The following is a 17,695-nucleotide window of genomic DNA, read 5'->3' on the forward strand; positions in this document are numbered from 1 at the left end:
ATTAATAATATTATTTTATAAAAAAGACGGACTTTCGATATTGAGATAAAATTCACACATAAAAAACTAATGACAGTACAATGCCATATTTGGTGCGCATAAAGTTTATAAATATATAATTCTAATTAAATATTGTAAATATCGAACGTTTCATTTCGGAAATTACCAGATTTGTCTCATAATTATTGTGATATTTAAAATTTTTTTAAATATGTAACAGCATTAATCTGTCTGTCAAAATTATTTTACACTATTGAGTCTCTATTTTGCTTAAAAAAGTTTCTTATTTTTTTAAATACATTAATAAATTATAGCATTAAATAAAAAAAATTATTTGATTATCTCCGATTACGACATATTTACGTTCTCCTTGGGAGCGCAGTTTTTTCGTTGATGGCATCGTCACTGCATTCGTGTCATCAAATGTGAGTCACGGAGCTTCGTCAGGCAGACCGTTCATAGCGCAAGTCCGTTGTGTTTATCATATAGTATATAATAATATAAATATATGATATAAAAGTTATGAGCGGTAAGTGCAGTAAAGAGTGAGAGAGATGGGTGACTTAGTGACGAGGAAAGAAAATATAGACCGCTCTGTCTCTCTCTCAATATATATATATATTATACATACACGTTATACATACACGAGAAGACTAAATCCATAGGTGTTAATATCGCAGGTACGAGTTATCGCCATCATTGTTATTTTGAGGATCCGTTTGTTACATGGTTCACACACACACACACACACACACACACACACACACATATATATATATATGTGTGTGTGTGTGTGTGTGTGTGTGTGTATGTGTACATTATATTATAGCACCGATATCGAGGTCGCTATACGCAATACGCATAAAACGCCTAGAAAAATATGTAATATATTTACGCTCGTTATATCTGATTGCTCATGTATTATATATCATTTGTCGCCAAAGGATGAGAACATCGCGTTTCGAAACTAACGTCGATGTCAAAGAATATTGAAATCTAAAACCGATTGTTTTTTAACAAACCCCATTAGAAAAATAATTAAATGTAAGAATGAAGAGTGTGATATACACATAATTAGAAAGAATAAATATTTTTCAAAATTGTTACTTCTCATGTTGAACTGAAACATAAGTAAGAACTCCAGAAGTAGAAAGATTTTGATAACGTCTTACTAACGTTAAAGACGTTTAACACTTTGCTACTTGGATTCATTGCTTTTCGTACAGATTTATTTCCGATTGATTATCTCCAGAGATTCTTTAATTAGAGTGGCCATGACAAATGTCCGATAATTTTTCATCAAAATTGTGCGAGCGAGAAAAGACATGACGCACTTTCTAAATTCTTTTTGTGGAATCTCTCTCTAAGGAGTGAAAATTAGCAAGTCTTGAAAAAGAGTGGCTCAATTTTCAATCTTTAAGAGTGAGATTTCACTTTTCAGAGTGAGTTTTCACTCTAGAAGTTTTAGAGAGTAAGAGTACCAGGTGTAACATAATAGCGGTTGAATATAATTTGGGTCGAATTTTTGCTTGGCAAATTTCTCATAGCATTATATTGGCTTACAAAATTTGTTTTTTTTTACACTTATTGCACTTATTCTTTTTTTATACAGTATGAAAAAAAATTTTATCTTGTTCATAGGTTGTTATCTTATGGCTAGACTTTGATTAGAGGGTTTCTATGATTGACGGTCCCAAATGTTTTCTGAATGATGCGAAATTTCAAATTCATTCGTGAAGATTGGACCCCTTCGGATCTCGAAACGCGACGTTGTGTGCGTAATGACGGGATGAGATACTTTAGATAATTTCGTACAGATAGTACAGCGTTTTTGTATTTAGTTCCTACTCATCCGATGAATTGTGATAAGCGTCTGACTTGGCGATCCTGCAAAATTCAACGCGATTAAGTTTTCGAGCATGTCGTCGCTCGTTTTCCGTTCAACATCATTGTGTGAATAATTGATCGGTCCCGTTCATCGTGCTTGCAAAATAGTTACCATTTTCCTCCAGACAGAATGCGTATCGGTTATTTCTAGAGTAGTGTGTGAACCGAGTATATTTTTCTAGTTCACAAAGACGCGTTTTTATTCCCGTTTGATCAGGATTTTTCGCTCGTCGATGGACTCGCGTTAAGAGACCTGCCTCCGTGTTAAATTTTTAAATGTGCAAGATTGTTAATTCGTTTAACTTGTAGACAGATAGTAGATATGAAAGTACATGGAACTCTTATATATATGTTTGAGATATCAGAAATTTTAATATCAACATCAAATATCAAATAATGTTGGACGAAGGTGCTTTTAAATAACTTTAACATCATATCAAAACGAATAAAAATAACGTTTGCAGTTCAAATGTCAGGAATTTTTAAAGGGCTTCTTGTATTTCAACGACGATTTCCATACAATAGAAGTCCCTGATATAATATTCTAAAGCATTAAGTCATTAAATATTATCTCTTTGTATGTATGTGAGTGTATATGCACGCATGTGCGTGCATGTGTGTGCGTGTGTTATTTTCGTAAAGTATTTATTTTACTTTAGTATATTAAGTATTTTAAGTTGAAGAATATTATACAGGGTGTCCCAAAATTAGCGACTCAAAATACTATAGCAAGAAATTTTTTGAAAAATTAAGTCTAAAAGTTATTAGTAAATTTCTATTTCAGGCGATAATTTTTGAGATAATAAGGGAAGAGATAAAATTTAAATATAGTTAGTTACAGACTATATACATTTAGATGGCCACCTATCCGTGAATCTCGATAGTATTAGTAAGCGTTCTCTAGCACACTCACTAATACTGACAGATACCCATCTAGTCTGTAATCTTAGCTATATTAGAATAGAATAGAATTTCATTCTCTTCAGTATTTACAAAGAGGGAACTTGCCTTACAATCATTGTTCCTATCTCACTCATCCATCCATACCTTCCCCATACGCTCTCCTATTTTAAATTGTTTATTACTTCTGTCTTTCTTTCTACCTTTATTATTGCTCTTTAATCTTATCTGTCTTAAATATATTATCACACCCATAGTACAATAACACATCCAATACACACAGTAATTGACATATTTAAATTTTTATATAGAAACTGTTATTTAAAATAAAAATTTACAAATAACTTTTTTACTTAATTTTCCGAAAACTTTTTTTCTAGTATTTTGAGTCACGAATTTTGGGACATCCTGTATATAAACGTGTTCATATTTTCTTTTCACTTTCCGGAAATTGTTTATGATCGAATTTCTTTCCGAGTAACTCGTTCAAATCGCTTGGCACTTCGTTTTGCATTCAAGAACACGCACGTCTCTTCGTTCACGAACCTCTTCTTCCGCGGTGTTCTCCAGCAGAATTGAAAATATCTTAGAAGAGAAGGGGGTTTCACGGATCTCCGGCGATTTGTCGGAAGTGGCCTAGCCATTTTCCGCCGCGCGTCGTCGTATTATCCGCTCGTTAAGTCGGAGATGCTGTACGGAGGTGAAATTACGAGCGTGCGCGACAGCGTGATTCGAAACGTGAGGAACGGAGCTCGCTATGCGATACGAGATCTTGAAGGAGAGAAAGAGATACTCGTGGATCTCGCTGTGCAGCATGCATCTCCCGTGCACTTCCGTTCGTCCATCCGTCGTTAAGCTCCAGGTACTTTCACTCGGATATTAGAGACGATGACGAGCACGCCGGCTGGCTAATCCGTGACGCTCGTGGACGACAAGCTCGTGAAGATGCGCGCGCGCGATGAAATTATTATCCTTATTATATTCCTATCGAAGCACGAAAGTATCGCGCTACAATGAACCGCGTGCGAAGACCGCCGTCTCTCGCTTCTCGCGCCAAGAATACGAAAGTATCATGAACATAAGTATCGCGAATTATTTTTCTACGCAGCGCGTTTCCCTTTTCAATCATTCGTGAATTTTCTGGCGAGTTCGGAGTCAAGAGATAATCGTCTTGACTCGTTTCAAAGTATCACAGTTTAGAACTCCAATATTTTGAAATACGAGATTTACATATCTCCATTTTTCGATTTACAAAACGAACGATGATAAGGAGGACTTTAATGATCGAGGATTTTAATCGTTTTACTTCGTCCTGGTCGTAGAATTTAAGGCTAATTCTACAATATACTCCTTGTTACCTATTTCTTGCTATTTATCTGTATTGTTTCTTGCCTTTTTGATCAATAAGACAAGAGACAAACAGTAAGAAACAGAAAACAAAAAGCACATTATAGAATTAGTCTAATTGTTGACGTCCATGGGACGAATCTTCAAATTCTTAAATGGGAATATTTAATTAATATTACATTATAAATTTGGAATGTAAGTCTTTGATTTCTTGGTTTCCTGAGTTTTATCTCTTACATTTTTATGTGTTCTTTATATTTATACACTCAAGAAACTAAGAGAGAGAGAGAAATTATGGATTTTAATAATTATCGATCATTCATCTACACTTCGTTTCGATGGAGCGTTATAATAAATTCGTTTGTCTCGATATAGATATTTGTGCTTCGAGGTTGATCTCTTATCGTTTCTTTTGTACGAATTTAGAACAGGTGGAGGAATCGTGTGTCAAGAATGTGGGAGAAACTAGTAGACATTATATAATAGCTTATGAGAATGCTCTCATAAGACGGCCACGTATCATTTACATATCAATCAACGTACGTTGTAATCGGCGACGCAACGACAAACCTATACATATCATAAAGTGTGCTCTATTGTATATTAGATAATTAGTCGCGAAGAGGAGGAAATAATAAAATAAGACTATGTATATATAATATATATCCTTTAGGATGAAAACGCTCGTCGTTCTTGGGGTGAAAGGAGATACTTGTGCTTATTCTACTACCACGAGTGTCCTTGTTGATGTCTTTATGCGCGTAGCTTCATGCCGAGAAACTCTTAAGAGAAAGAATTTTGAAAATCTTGTTAAGAATCTTGTAGAGTATTTAAAATAAATATTTTTTAGAATTGCAATATAAATGACTGAAGTAAAACAAAGTTTTTTTGGAATCACTGTGTGTTTCTTCTTGTCGACATAAAGAATCTTCATAATTATGAATACAAGTTATAATTTCAATCATCATCTTTTTTATACATTCCAGCTATTTGCAAAATTATTTTATTCTTATCTCTGAATTTTTTTTTATTCAAAGGGAAAGGGAATGAATTTTATCAATTTCTCAAGAAGCTCGTGCATCCAAGGATCTATCACTTCCCGCAGAATGACGTTGTTTCGTTGCAAAGTATTATAAAATCGCGAGTCGACAGCCAATCTGTGTCATGCGAATACGAAAATGCGAAGTCGAGGCTCGAATAAGAATTAGCGAATACGATCCTTCAATAAAACCGAAATCGTCGTTCACTTTCCCGCTTGGAGACCAAAATGGCGTACTTAATGTTGCGCATCCCAAACGCACGGGATGACTTACCTAATTACGTAGAATAACTTATTAAACGTGTAAAAAGCAAAGCGTCCCCTGATTCACCCTCTCCCTTTCCTCCCCATCTCGCCCGGAGGAGTATATCCATGTATATGTATTGCAGAAGCGTTATTGTATTATATGACATTATACGTGTATAATTGACAAACGAAAGAGATGTTGATTGTAAATGTTAAAAATAAACGGTGTACAAAAATGTCGGGCGACTCATATTTAACGTAGCAATGTGCGGTTTCCATATAATTTCGAGATGTTCGTGTAGTCGAGAACTAAAAGATATAGCTTTTGAAGTACCTCCTATACTATTCCTTCTCTAAATATGACCCAAGGCAGAGTTGATTTATTTACCTTGAAAACACTGGCAAGCAACATTTAATGTTTTGAAAAAATAACGTAATAGCAGGTAAGACAAGCTCCAACAAGGAATACTTGAGAAAACGTGAATTTCTTCGGAACTATAAATTCGCAAACGATTAGCAACTTAACGGATTAGCAACTTAAATATGATAAGATCGTTGTATAAACTTCAAAGAACACATAGTTGAATCCCTTCTGAGTCTTGAATATCCAATCCGACGCTAACCTTTGCATCCTTTAAAAGACCATGAACTCTGATATTTCAAGAGGGTTGAGAATTATATACACCTAAGTTGTGCAAAGAGTTAAATTTTTAAAAGGAGTGGAAAAAATAAAATTTGGAGGAATCAGTGAGCGGTACTTGTGTCAATTCGTCAACGTGGCTTATAACATAATTTCGTACATAACTGCATGTTCATTTAAACGAACTGATTAGAAAGTTCTTTCGGTAAAATTGTTATATTGACTTATTTACTTTTACTGTATGCGTACCGAACTGTACGTTTTTTATTATATTTACGTTTCTCACCTCTGAAGATGCAACGTAACATTAAATATTAATAATACTACGTGTTACATGGATAAAACGAGAAGATCCAACGATATTTTAAAATTTATAGATCACATCCAGAAGAAACTTTGAGATCTTAATTTTTCAATGGCTAAGGTATTTATAGTCGATTGTTATATTTAAGATCGTCTTAAGTACAGGCTTAAGATATCATGAACCAACACAGAGCCGTATTAATATTTTAAGACATTACTTAAGATATTGTCTTGAAATAAAGACGGACTATGAATCCTGGCCACAGAGTTGTATCAACATCTTAAAATATTACTTAAAATGATCTTAAAATAAGAATCAACGACTACTAACCTAAGAGCTTTGTAATGGCCATCGCACATTTCAGTTTTGTTGATCAACAACATGATTACGAGGCAGGATTCGCGCCATCACATTCGCAAAGTCTTCGATATCAATATGCGCTTTTAGACGCTTGACAGCAGGAATAGAAAGAGAATTCTTAGTTATTCATGCCCTCCCGATATCCGAGCCATGAGAATCGATAAATCGACCGTGTCGGCCGACTAACCTTATGCCGAGCTCTTCTTCGTCTCGCCGATCATCTTCCTTTGGATGTAGAGACTTAGAAAGAGTTCTTCTTAAAACGGGAACCATTCCGAAAATTGAGGTAGTTAATCGACGAAATCAACCACGAAAAGATTTTATTATTTGAAAAAAAGAAATTAGTTGCGTGACCAAAAAGATAAGATTAAGTCCGGAATTCAGGTCTTTAACTTAGATTGACTTACAACACGAAGATAATTAATTATATAATTAAAAAGACCGCATGAAATAAAGGTAGGAGATTTCCTAAAAAAAAAGATTAATTTCTAGTACAACGAAACGGGATGAACAAAAAGTTGATAAATTGACGAGATTCCTTATCAGCATAGCGGCTTTATTATTAGTACAAAAAAGCGTCTTTACAAAATAAATAAGTTACAGGCTTCGAATGTGGAAAATCGAGTTTTCTCGTTTGTTTTCCTTTTTTCGTTTTCTTCTTCTTCTTCTTTCTTTTCCTCGCTTTTCTTCGACATCGACGGAAGTAACGTTCCATAAGCAGACGCTTTCCTGGAAGCCGGTACATGAAAGTGATAATAACATTAAAGAAAGGAAAAAAAATAACTATCTTATTCTTTCGGCCGTTCACGGGAACGCGCCTGCCATCGGGACGAGTATTCCTTCGCTCACAACTTTCCCGAGAACTCATCGCTGTTAAATCTTTAGCACGAATTTCACGATGCGGCAAACGATCCTCGCACGTTTCTCCCGTCAGCTGTTGTCATACAGATGTTCCCGTGGAAAAATTTAAATATATCCATGTAATTGTTGAAGAACACATTTGATGATATAACAACGGGATGCCTTCAGCATTGATTTTTTCTGATCTTTATTCACAATGTTATCATGTCCGAGATTATCTCTTCGTAAGGGCACCAAGGCAATCATCTTTCGATTAAAACTAGCTTTTCGGATCGACGTCTCTTTTCTGATAACACGTAGTCGATCAAGTTGATCGATCGAACTGACGAATCTTGAGGTTGCGATAGATTCGGTTTGCGTCAACGCGGAAAACTTGGTGGAAGCCGACGCGATTGAGCACGGAGATCGTCTCGCCGGGTGAACACATATCTGGATTAGTATTGATATCCTCCATTGCTGGCGTAACTCTGTCCGCCACCTCCACTTGGAGCACCATAAGACGACGATGGTCTGCCACCGCCACCGCCACCCCCGGAGTAACCACCACCACCACCGCCGGAATAACCGCCACCACCGCCTCCGGAGTAACCACTAGAGCTGAGGATAACGACAGCAAATCATGAGAAAAACTTTTAATTGATAGATTGAAAAAAAATCAATGATAAAAGAAGTATGGAGAATAAATAAGAAATTATAACTAAAATTTTTTAATTGAACAAAGTTGATAAAAAATGAATATATACCCCAAATTAAATTTTATAATTTCAATATCTTAAAGATGTTTATATAATTAGGACTGTAATGTGAAACTGATATTGAAAAAAAAATTCATTGAGCTGGTATCTTGCATAAAATAAAAAGATAGCCTTTGGTTTTTTTATTGAGTAATTCTGCGTTATCATATCTTACCCTCCGAAACTGCTACCGCCGGAATATCCGCCGCCACCACCAGAGTATCCTCCACCGCCACCACCGGAATATCCGCCACCACCGCCAGAGTATCCTCCGCCGCCTCCACCGGAGTATCCACCGCCACCTCCTGAGGGTGCACCGTAAGTTGAAGATATTCCACCACCACTAGAGTATCCACCTCCTCCAAAACCGCCGCCGCCACCGGAACTAGGAGCTCCGTAAGTAGACGAGGGTTTGCCTCCACCTCCAGAGTATCCACCTCCATTACCACCGCCGCCACCGCCGCGCGGTGCCCCATAGCTCGAGGAGGGCGCACTGTAGGTCGAAGAAGGTGCTCCATAGCTCGAGGAGGGTGGCGCTCCATAGCTCGAGGAGGGTGCCCCTCCTCCGAAACCACCACCGCCGAAACCTCCACCACCACCACCGGAAGGTGCACCGTATGTGGACGATGGTCTGCCGCCTCCACTTGACGGTGCTCCATAAGATGAGGATGGTTTACCGCCGCCAAAACTGCCGCCACCACCGAAACCACCACCGCCGCCGAACCCACCGCCTCCACTAGAAGGAGCGCCATAAGAGGACGATGGACGTCCTACGGATGGTGCCCCGTAGCTGCCAGAGGGACGAGATGGAGCTCCGTAACTGGAGGACGGTGCCCCGCCGCCGAAACCTCCTCCTCCACCAGAGCTAGGTGCTCCATAGCTGCTGGAGGGTGGTGCTCCGTAGCTGCTGGAAGGTGCTCCACCGCCGAAGCCACCACCTCCGAAACCGCCGCCGCCGCCGCCGCCGCCGCTGGACGGTGCTCCATAACTCGAGGACGGTGGTGCACCATAGCTGGAGGACGGAGGTGCACCATAGCTAGAGGATGGTGCTCCACCGCCACCACCACCTCCACTGGGTGCTCCGTATGTCGAGGAAGGTCGACCACCTCCGTAGCCACCACCGCCGCCGCCGCCGCCGCCGCCGCCACCACCGCCGCCACCTGAAGGTGCACCATAGCTCGTCGATATTCCTCCACCGCCGCCGCCGGAATAACTTCCACCGCCGCCACCTCCTAGATTAGGTGTGCCGTAACTGGTTGACGGTGGTAGATAGTTGCCTGAGATAGGCGCTGGAAAATAATTCCAAGATCTAAAATGTTATTTTTTAAAAATTTTATTTTATTCTTTAGGAAATTTTATTTTAAGGAATATATTTTAAGGAATATTTTAGAGACAAGAGAGATGTAAATTATATATTGGTTGTCGCAGAAAATTTTATTGCATTTTGATTAATCTTATATTTCGAAAAATAGTATTTAATCTGTAATCTTAAAAATTACTATAATTAATTTGACTGCTCTCTCAGTAACTTATGCTTTCTCACATTGCTAGTGACTTTTTATTACATCTTAAAATTACCACCAATGAAGAACGTTTATTGTTTGCGGTAACGTTATTAGACGAGATGATAAGTCGGCAATAGCATTTATGCGGCTTCCTAGCAATCAAGATTGGAAGTTAACATAATACAAAGTAGAAATTCTAAAACTTCGTTTTCTCTTCCCATAGGAATTTATACAGCTATCTAAGTCTTTGTAATTGAACATCAAGAGATTTTAATTCTGCTTAACAATGTTTTAACAATCAAACAAATATTGTTAAAAACTTAATTCTGTTTAATAACTTGAAATTTAAAACTAAACTGAGTACAAAAATCAAAACAATTTACAGAAATTTAATTAAATAAATAAAATATCATTTATTTAATTAGATATTCTCACCAATCTAAATTCATATTACAACAATTTACAGGAAATAAAAAAGACTAAAATTTCCTTCATTTTAAGAAAACAATGTCTACATTATAGAAAAGGAAAATTCGCAACCAAGTCAGGGAATTATGTTCGCGATAGTATTCTAAACCGACTTAGTCACGGAAGTCGTAATCAGACCGTGACGATTTCTTATCGCGGGATTTGATCTGCTCCGCGCTATCATCATCAGCGGAGTCGTCGTAAGACAGTCATTACGCTTTGTGTCGTACAGTCGAAACACCAACGCGGATTTTCACAATAACAGTGTTCTTTTTTTGTTTGTTTAAGCATTAACGCGTCAATTGAGTCACGCTCGCTTTCATCGCGGCTGATGCGCCAGAACGCGAACAGCACGTCCGATTGATTTATCGCGCGAGCGTGATGCTCCATCGCGACAGTTGAAGAAGCGATTCATCGCTAGTATCATTTACGACCGGTCGACAATCATCTGCTGAAACCTGGCGAATCAATTAATCCCGGATCAGCGATTCGCTATTCTCCTATCTGTTCTCCTACCTAATCTCTTGAAAGTTCCGTACACCTTCAAAAAGATCAGTGGGATCTAACATACCTTTAATACCACCATCACAGTGTATAATTCTTATCGTCTTGGTGTTAATGCCATGTGTGAATTTATAACCTTTTGTATTTATATTAACATCATTATGATGTGAATTTAAAACCCATGTTAAATCCATGTTATGTTGGTGTTATATTAACATAATGAGAATTATAAGTAGATATTGCATAATGTTGAATCCATGCTGATAGTTTTTAGAGTGTAATAGCCACCGGGTTGAAATAATTTCAATGCATTTTTGCCGCGTATTTTTGTTCTTTGAAATAAAAAAATTACTAAGTATACTTTAAATATTTTAGAATCTAGAAATACAGCTCTACAAAGATTTTAATTTTAAATAATTTGAAATGAACACATTATATATTATTTATAATTATTTATTAAATAATTGTGGAAATGAGAATTTTTGAAAAATTAGTCTTTTTACTAAAGAGATTATAACTTTTTTAAATTTCTTATTCTTTTTGATAAAAATTTGTGGTTATTTATCAGAGATATGAGACTTTCAGAAAAAACATAATTGGCATTCCAAAAAAAAAACTTATTCTGGGAAATAAAAAAGAAGCCATTTTAAGTTTTGAAAAAAAGAAGTGTGAAATATTATCGCATGAAGGATTGATTATTACATTAACCAGAAATACATTTATATTATATTAATTAAAGATATAGAACATCAAAATTTTTTTTGGGGTCAATTTGATTTCATATGACCATGAAGAGTTAAATGGATATTTAATTCCTTCAATTTAATCTCTCGAGATTTAAAAAAGGAATTAGTAAAGATTTCGCTTCGATTTAAAAGAGACAAATAATTCATACGGCTGAAAACTTGATCAAAGCTAAAGAGACAACAAATAGAAAACAATTACGTTCAGTTTGCGACATATAAAAATTGAATGGAGTAAAATAAAATGAATCGAAACGAGAGGCGCGCGGTAAAAAATCAAATAAAATAAAGTTTTAAAATAGAACATAGGTGGACGTAAATAAAAAGCGTGACAAAATAATATAACGAAATAAAAACTAAAATCCGCTTTATCAATTGTTTCATTTTAAGAAACTAATTTGTTAACATTTTCCCACAAAACACCGCAATAATCTCCGACGCACGCGCGGCATTTAAACAATGACTCGCGTGTGGGCGCGTGACGTTTACACGTGTTAAAATCGAAATCAGAACAATCGCGGTGAAGTTTCGGTTTTGCACGCTCGCGCAAGTTAGATTACGCTAGATCGCACCTGATAATGTTCTGATTTATACAACGATCCCAACACGCCATGCGCAATTTGCTGAGAGATGCTCCGTCCGATAGTTCGCGTCTCTCTCTAATACTTGACTATTTCAAGCCCGGTGCACACGGCTTCTGTTTTTTCAAGCGTCCCAATTTCACAAAATCGCCTGCATTATTCGAGGGAAAGAAAAACGCTCGAATGATCGAGTAAACTTAAAAAAAATGTCCGATGAATAAATTAAGATAATCCATAATGTAAAAACATATGATTGCTTGAATGACGAAAATGCTAGTTATTAAAGATTTTCCTATAATTAACCGATGGCGTGTGATGAAACTAAAATAATATGCCTACAGGCACGCTTGAACCTAATCGGAAATATAAATTAATTCGAGAGATAAAAAATGAAACGTTTTAATCAGAACTTAAAGCAGGTATATAATAAAAGACTTATAACATGTTTACGCTTGAAAATACAGAGAATTTGATTATCAAGATTTAACGCTTAATCAACTACGTTTTAATTTTTTTTTTTTTATCTCTTGATTAAGCATTTCGTTATGTCGATTTAAAGTGGCAGGGAATATATCGAGAAGAAATTAATTTTTAACAGCATTCTTTTTACTTATATTTAAATTCAGAGAGCTGATTATAATCTTAATGAAAAATCTGATTCAATGTGTTTAATAACTAAAAGTGAAAACTGCCAAATCGTCGCGCAAACTCCATTTTTTACTCACATATTACAACGCGTTGCGGGACAACAGTGGACTTTCTAATAAGTTTTCCGACAAGCTGACAAATTACAGATCCATCGTGGCGACATTCATTAAGGTAAAAATGTTACGTCGCGCGCTCGCTACGTAATACGTACTTTAACCGTGAAATTACTATTTATATTGACATACAGTACGTTTCTTATAACGCATCCCCTTCTAAGTTGTATTCTACTGAAGACCTTACTTGAAAGCTTGTGCGCCAGCGACGAGAGATTTTACCTTAATGGCTCCTTTTTTTTATTACAATGAATTTAATAAGCTATTATAAAATGCGTGAGAAAGAGGAGCTAGAAGGCTAACGTGAAGCGAACAACTTTAATATTATAAAAACATTCTTTCCCTCAAAGTCATTAATTTATCTCGCTTTCCGACGCAGAATTCCGACACGCGATTTTCTTAAGACTACTTTTACTCTCGCGAAAAATTAATATGGTCGTCTCATGTTTCTTTTTCTTCTCTTTCTGTTTCATTCTATGAAAGAATAATTAGATATTCATAAGATCTCTCTTCATCTTAATACAAGAACTGTCCCATCTCATAAAAGATTAACAGACTCCGAAAGCTTTTCTTCGTATAAGATTAATTCCATGTTCAATTGCATTCCTCTACTCTGCATATCACAATAATGCATATCGTTTTTTCTCATCACCGGTAAAAATTCGCATAAGTCAAGTTTAAGTTCCAAATTTAAAAACCCGAAGAATAACCCATACAACATATTCGAGAAACATCCTGAGAACATTCTTAAAACATTCAAAGTATACTGAAAAAAAAACGCATCAACAGCATTATTTTGAAAATAATTTCATTGATTTAACAATAGTATTAATGAAATAAATAAAATTTTATTAAAACAAGAGCATGACGTATTTGTTTCATTAGTGTTATTATATAAATTGTAATAAAATTATTTTCAATTTTCAAAATAATGTCGTTGATATGACATAATTGTTTTCAGTGTGGAGACATCCTCTGGATGTTTTTAGGACGTTCCTCAGAAATGTTGGGAATTTCAAGAATCAAGAAGCCTGTTTATTTTGGCTGAACTTTTGCAGTTCATCTTTCTTCCTCTTCTTTCTTGCTGGAGAGAAAAGGAAGATAGATAAACTAGTGCAAAAATTCAATCAAAAAGAACAGGGAACATTCCTAAGGGAATTTAAAGGGATAACTTTAAATAGATAACAATGGACGTGAGGACTCTTCTCAGATCTTACCGTCGGCGTGAATGGGCCTCAGCAGTAGAGCCGTCGCGACCAGCGCGGTCACTGCCAACGGGGCCCAGCTTCTCGCGGGCCTCATGGTCCCCGGCGATCGAAGTCTCGTGGAGGTCTCTGTGGCGTTCCTCGGCGCCGAGTCACATGCACGAATTTCCGTTTCGTACGAACGAAAGTGCTGTCTCTCCCTCTTTCTCTTCCAAGCTACCGTCGCGTATATGCGGGGTGAACTTACGAATGGAAAAATATAGATGCAATCGGGGCGCGGCGGCTCGACGTGGCCTGCTCGACGCACCCGTGCGATTTCGTCTAACGTGCTTCAAACAGCGTGCATCTCGCTTATATAGTTGGCCGTCTTTCGGAGAAAGTCCTCGTCGGGAGTGCAAGAGGATGCTACCGACCAGGTGAGACTCCACGGAGAACGTGGGAGGCAAATGCCGACGAGGGGGGGACGTAAAGAGACGAGACTATCTTGGAGGGGCCTCGTCAGGAATTGTATACGGTGGGGACTGAAGGATGGGTTTCTGAAGGATCAGGCAATGGGATGTCTCGCTCGCGATTGACCCTGGTCAGGTTCTGTTAACGAGGGGGCCCTTTTTTTGTTTCGATCATTCTCTCGCTCTTTTCTTCGCGAGTTCTCATTGCGAGAAATCTCGCGCCGTCTGGCCTTGGTATCATCTGGCTTCGAGGAGATCAGCGAGAGTAACGTAGCATTGCGCACGAGCTTTCGAGCAGCACGTGAACTCTCGTGCAAATGATCCGACTGGAACGATTTGGATGGATAACACATCAAATATTCTGTACGAGAACGCTGCACGTTTAGTCTGTTCGTTTGAAACGGAGATATCGTAAAATTGGGAATATCGAATAAGCTCTGAATTTAACAAGATGTAGAAATATGCGATAATTGTGTATTTTTCTAAGAGAGTATTTTTCACGCGAGTAATATTGTATCTTGAAAGATCGAAGGTTTTTTTGACATTTCGCATGAAACTTTTTCATAAAATCATATTTTGCACATAGAGAAATTATATATTAAATAAGCTAATGGAATGTTGGCATTTATAAGTATACAATAAAAATAAGTACATAATAAATACAGGATGAGCTATTTGTTTCGCAAGCAATCTAAGTGAAGTTTCGAAAATCATCACGTCACTTCTCTAAGTCCTTTCTCCGAAAAGTAAGTTCAATGAGGACCATCAGTAAGCAGAGAACGTGCGATCGAAAATTGCTTGCTTGTTATTCGTTACACGCTCAGCTTCACCCGAGAAGCCCACTTGTCGACTAGAAACTAGATAACTAAATCGACGAAGGATACAAACGGATCACACTGTCGTTAATATCTGTCGTTCTAAATTGGCATCAACGAGAGGATCGATTTTATTTCAAAATTAAATACAATATTTGGAAGAATGAGTTCAATTCAATTTAGGACAATTAATAATGTAAATTAACAAAGTCTTATATTAGCTAAGGCTGTTTCTACCAATGTAGTTGACTTTAATCTTTAATTTTTAAAGTTTAATTTTTTTTTAATTTTTTTTTAGTCCTAATAATTAGAAAAAAAAATAAAGAATAATTTCAAAAAATAAAGAAAAATTCACTTTTTGATGTGATTGAACAATCGAGAATTTTTCTATAGAAAAATGAGTTTGAGATAGTACAAAAAATTTTATTATACGAAACAAATTCTGAGATGTGTATGAATGTCGGTCGATCTGGGATATCCAGGCGATATTCGAGAAGCAATTTGTTCGGAATACGTTTCGCTATAATCCATATACTGGGAGTGACCATGATTTCTAGGCCAAGGACACAATCTGCCCATATACGAAGGAGTGAAAATGACGGTATCGTCGATGATGTACGTGTAGATCGTTTCACGGCGACGTGCGATTTCAAGCAGTCCTAAAAGACGAAGGTGAGTGAAGCTGAAAGTATAAAATATCTGACAAACACGTCTCTCAGTACGTCAACGCTTCTTGATGCAGTTTCGACTTGATGCAGTTGTAACTTAAAAAATACATATAAATGTTACGCCAGTTTATAACACTGAGAGAAAAATCTTTGCGTGCACAACATGCTTATTCAAGCATCCCATATTTAGCACATAAGGAAGACCATTAACTATAAAGGAATGATCGATTGAATGCGAAGAAGAAAGGAAAGTTCACCGAAGAAAGTATAAGAGGGAAACATGGAGCTGAAGAAGTCCGGTATTTTTTTTTTTTTTTTTTACGTCTGAAACGTCTATCTTGTGTTCGTTATACGAGAGATACGCTTTTCATAGCTAACTGCATCTCGTGCATTCGCACGCGATTATCTTAGCTGGAATCCCTACTTCTTTTCCGCGCTGCGATCTTAACTCGCATAAGCACAGCAGGTACAGCTCGTTGCCCTAAACGCGAGATGACGCAACGTATAATATAATCAATAATTTTTAATAGTGGGAATTCGTAATTTGGGTTCCGTTTCATTGCCCGTTTCTATAGCTGGAAGTGTTGCGACACGCGATCAAAGTATAATAACTTAATAGCACACGCGGAACAAAATGATGAAAAGAGAATCCTATTGGAATGTATAATGCTCGCTCATTGACGAAAAAAGATTCGCGCGATCGCTGTCGGAAAGAGATTGATGACTAATAAGATGATTAATAAGCGATATAATAAATCATGAGTGAATCATTTTTTTATTTAGTTAATGTTTTCTAATAATTATTGTTAGAAGCCAAATATCATATATCAAATATATTAAGCGTAATATATCAATATGGGGACATAAATTAATGTATTGGAAAAGATGTACGCAAAAAATTTACTTATGTTATTAAATACAGAATAACATGAACTTTTCGTCCTCGCTATAATATTTATATTATTACTTGTTTTATTAAGGTTGAGAGGTTGGTCCTTTTTTTTGTTTTTAATACAATTTTTGTTTTTAATACAATAAAATAATTACACCATGTATAAGTTGCTAGTAATAGAATAAAGATCCAGCTTCGACTGGTATAGGCATTTAATTACTAATTTGTATTACATGTACGGTCTAAAATAAGATTCTTATTATTACTAATGGAATGTTGTTATTTTTTTCAAAAGAACGTCTTTCAATTGCTTATAATATTACAAAAGAAAATTTTCTTCTCTAATATGAGTATCTAATAATATCGATGATAACAACTCAAACATTATATGATTATTTCAACAAGGACAGAATGTGTACTAAAAAAAAATGAAAGGTCAATCTTTTATTAATAAAACATTTTATTAATAAAACATTCTTCTCACTCTATTTTCCAAAATATTATCCTCTGTTCTTTTTTTAAATTTTAATTTTTCTGATCAATTTAATCACTTGATTCCAGTATTTGTGGTTTTAAAAAGCAGAATAAGATACAGATTTCTTCCTTCATCTTTCAAACAATTACAAGATATTTTATTAGAAGAATAACAGGAAAATAATATCAATTACTTTCCTATTATTCTATAATAGAAAAGTAATAATTATTATTTATATATAATAATCTAGAACGGGAAATAACAAGAAATATTATTTCCTGTTATTTATTATTCTGTATAACAGATAATAA

The 17,695-nt window shown here is 36.2% G+C and overlaps 1 protein-coding gene across 1 annotated transcript; it reads right to left on the minus strand.

Annotated features, from left to right (window-relative positions):
- Positions 1-7,949: 7,949 nt before the first annotated feature.
- LOC108687111 (loricrin) lies at positions 7,950-14,399 on the minus strand. Its single transcript, XM_018192713.1, has 3 exons — positions 14,098-14,399; positions 8,494-9,607; positions 7,950-8,181 (listed from the first exon to the last, which is right to left on the minus strand). The coding sequence occupies exons 1-3, from the start codon at positions 14,180-14,182 to the stop codon at positions 8,019-8,021; spliced, it is 1,362 nt and encodes a 453-aa protein (XP_018048202.1). The 5' UTR covers positions 14,183-14,399; the 3' UTR covers positions 7,950-8,018.
- Between the last annotated feature and the right edge of the window lie 3,296 nt (positions 14,400-17,695).

Source organism: Atta colombica, unplaced genomic scaffold (genome assembly GCF_001594045.1).
Source record: "Atta colombica isolate Treedump-2 unplaced genomic scaffold, Acol1.0 scaffold200, whole genome shotgun sequence".
NCBI lineage: Eukaryota > Metazoa > Arthropoda > Insecta > Hymenoptera > Formicidae > Atta > Atta colombica.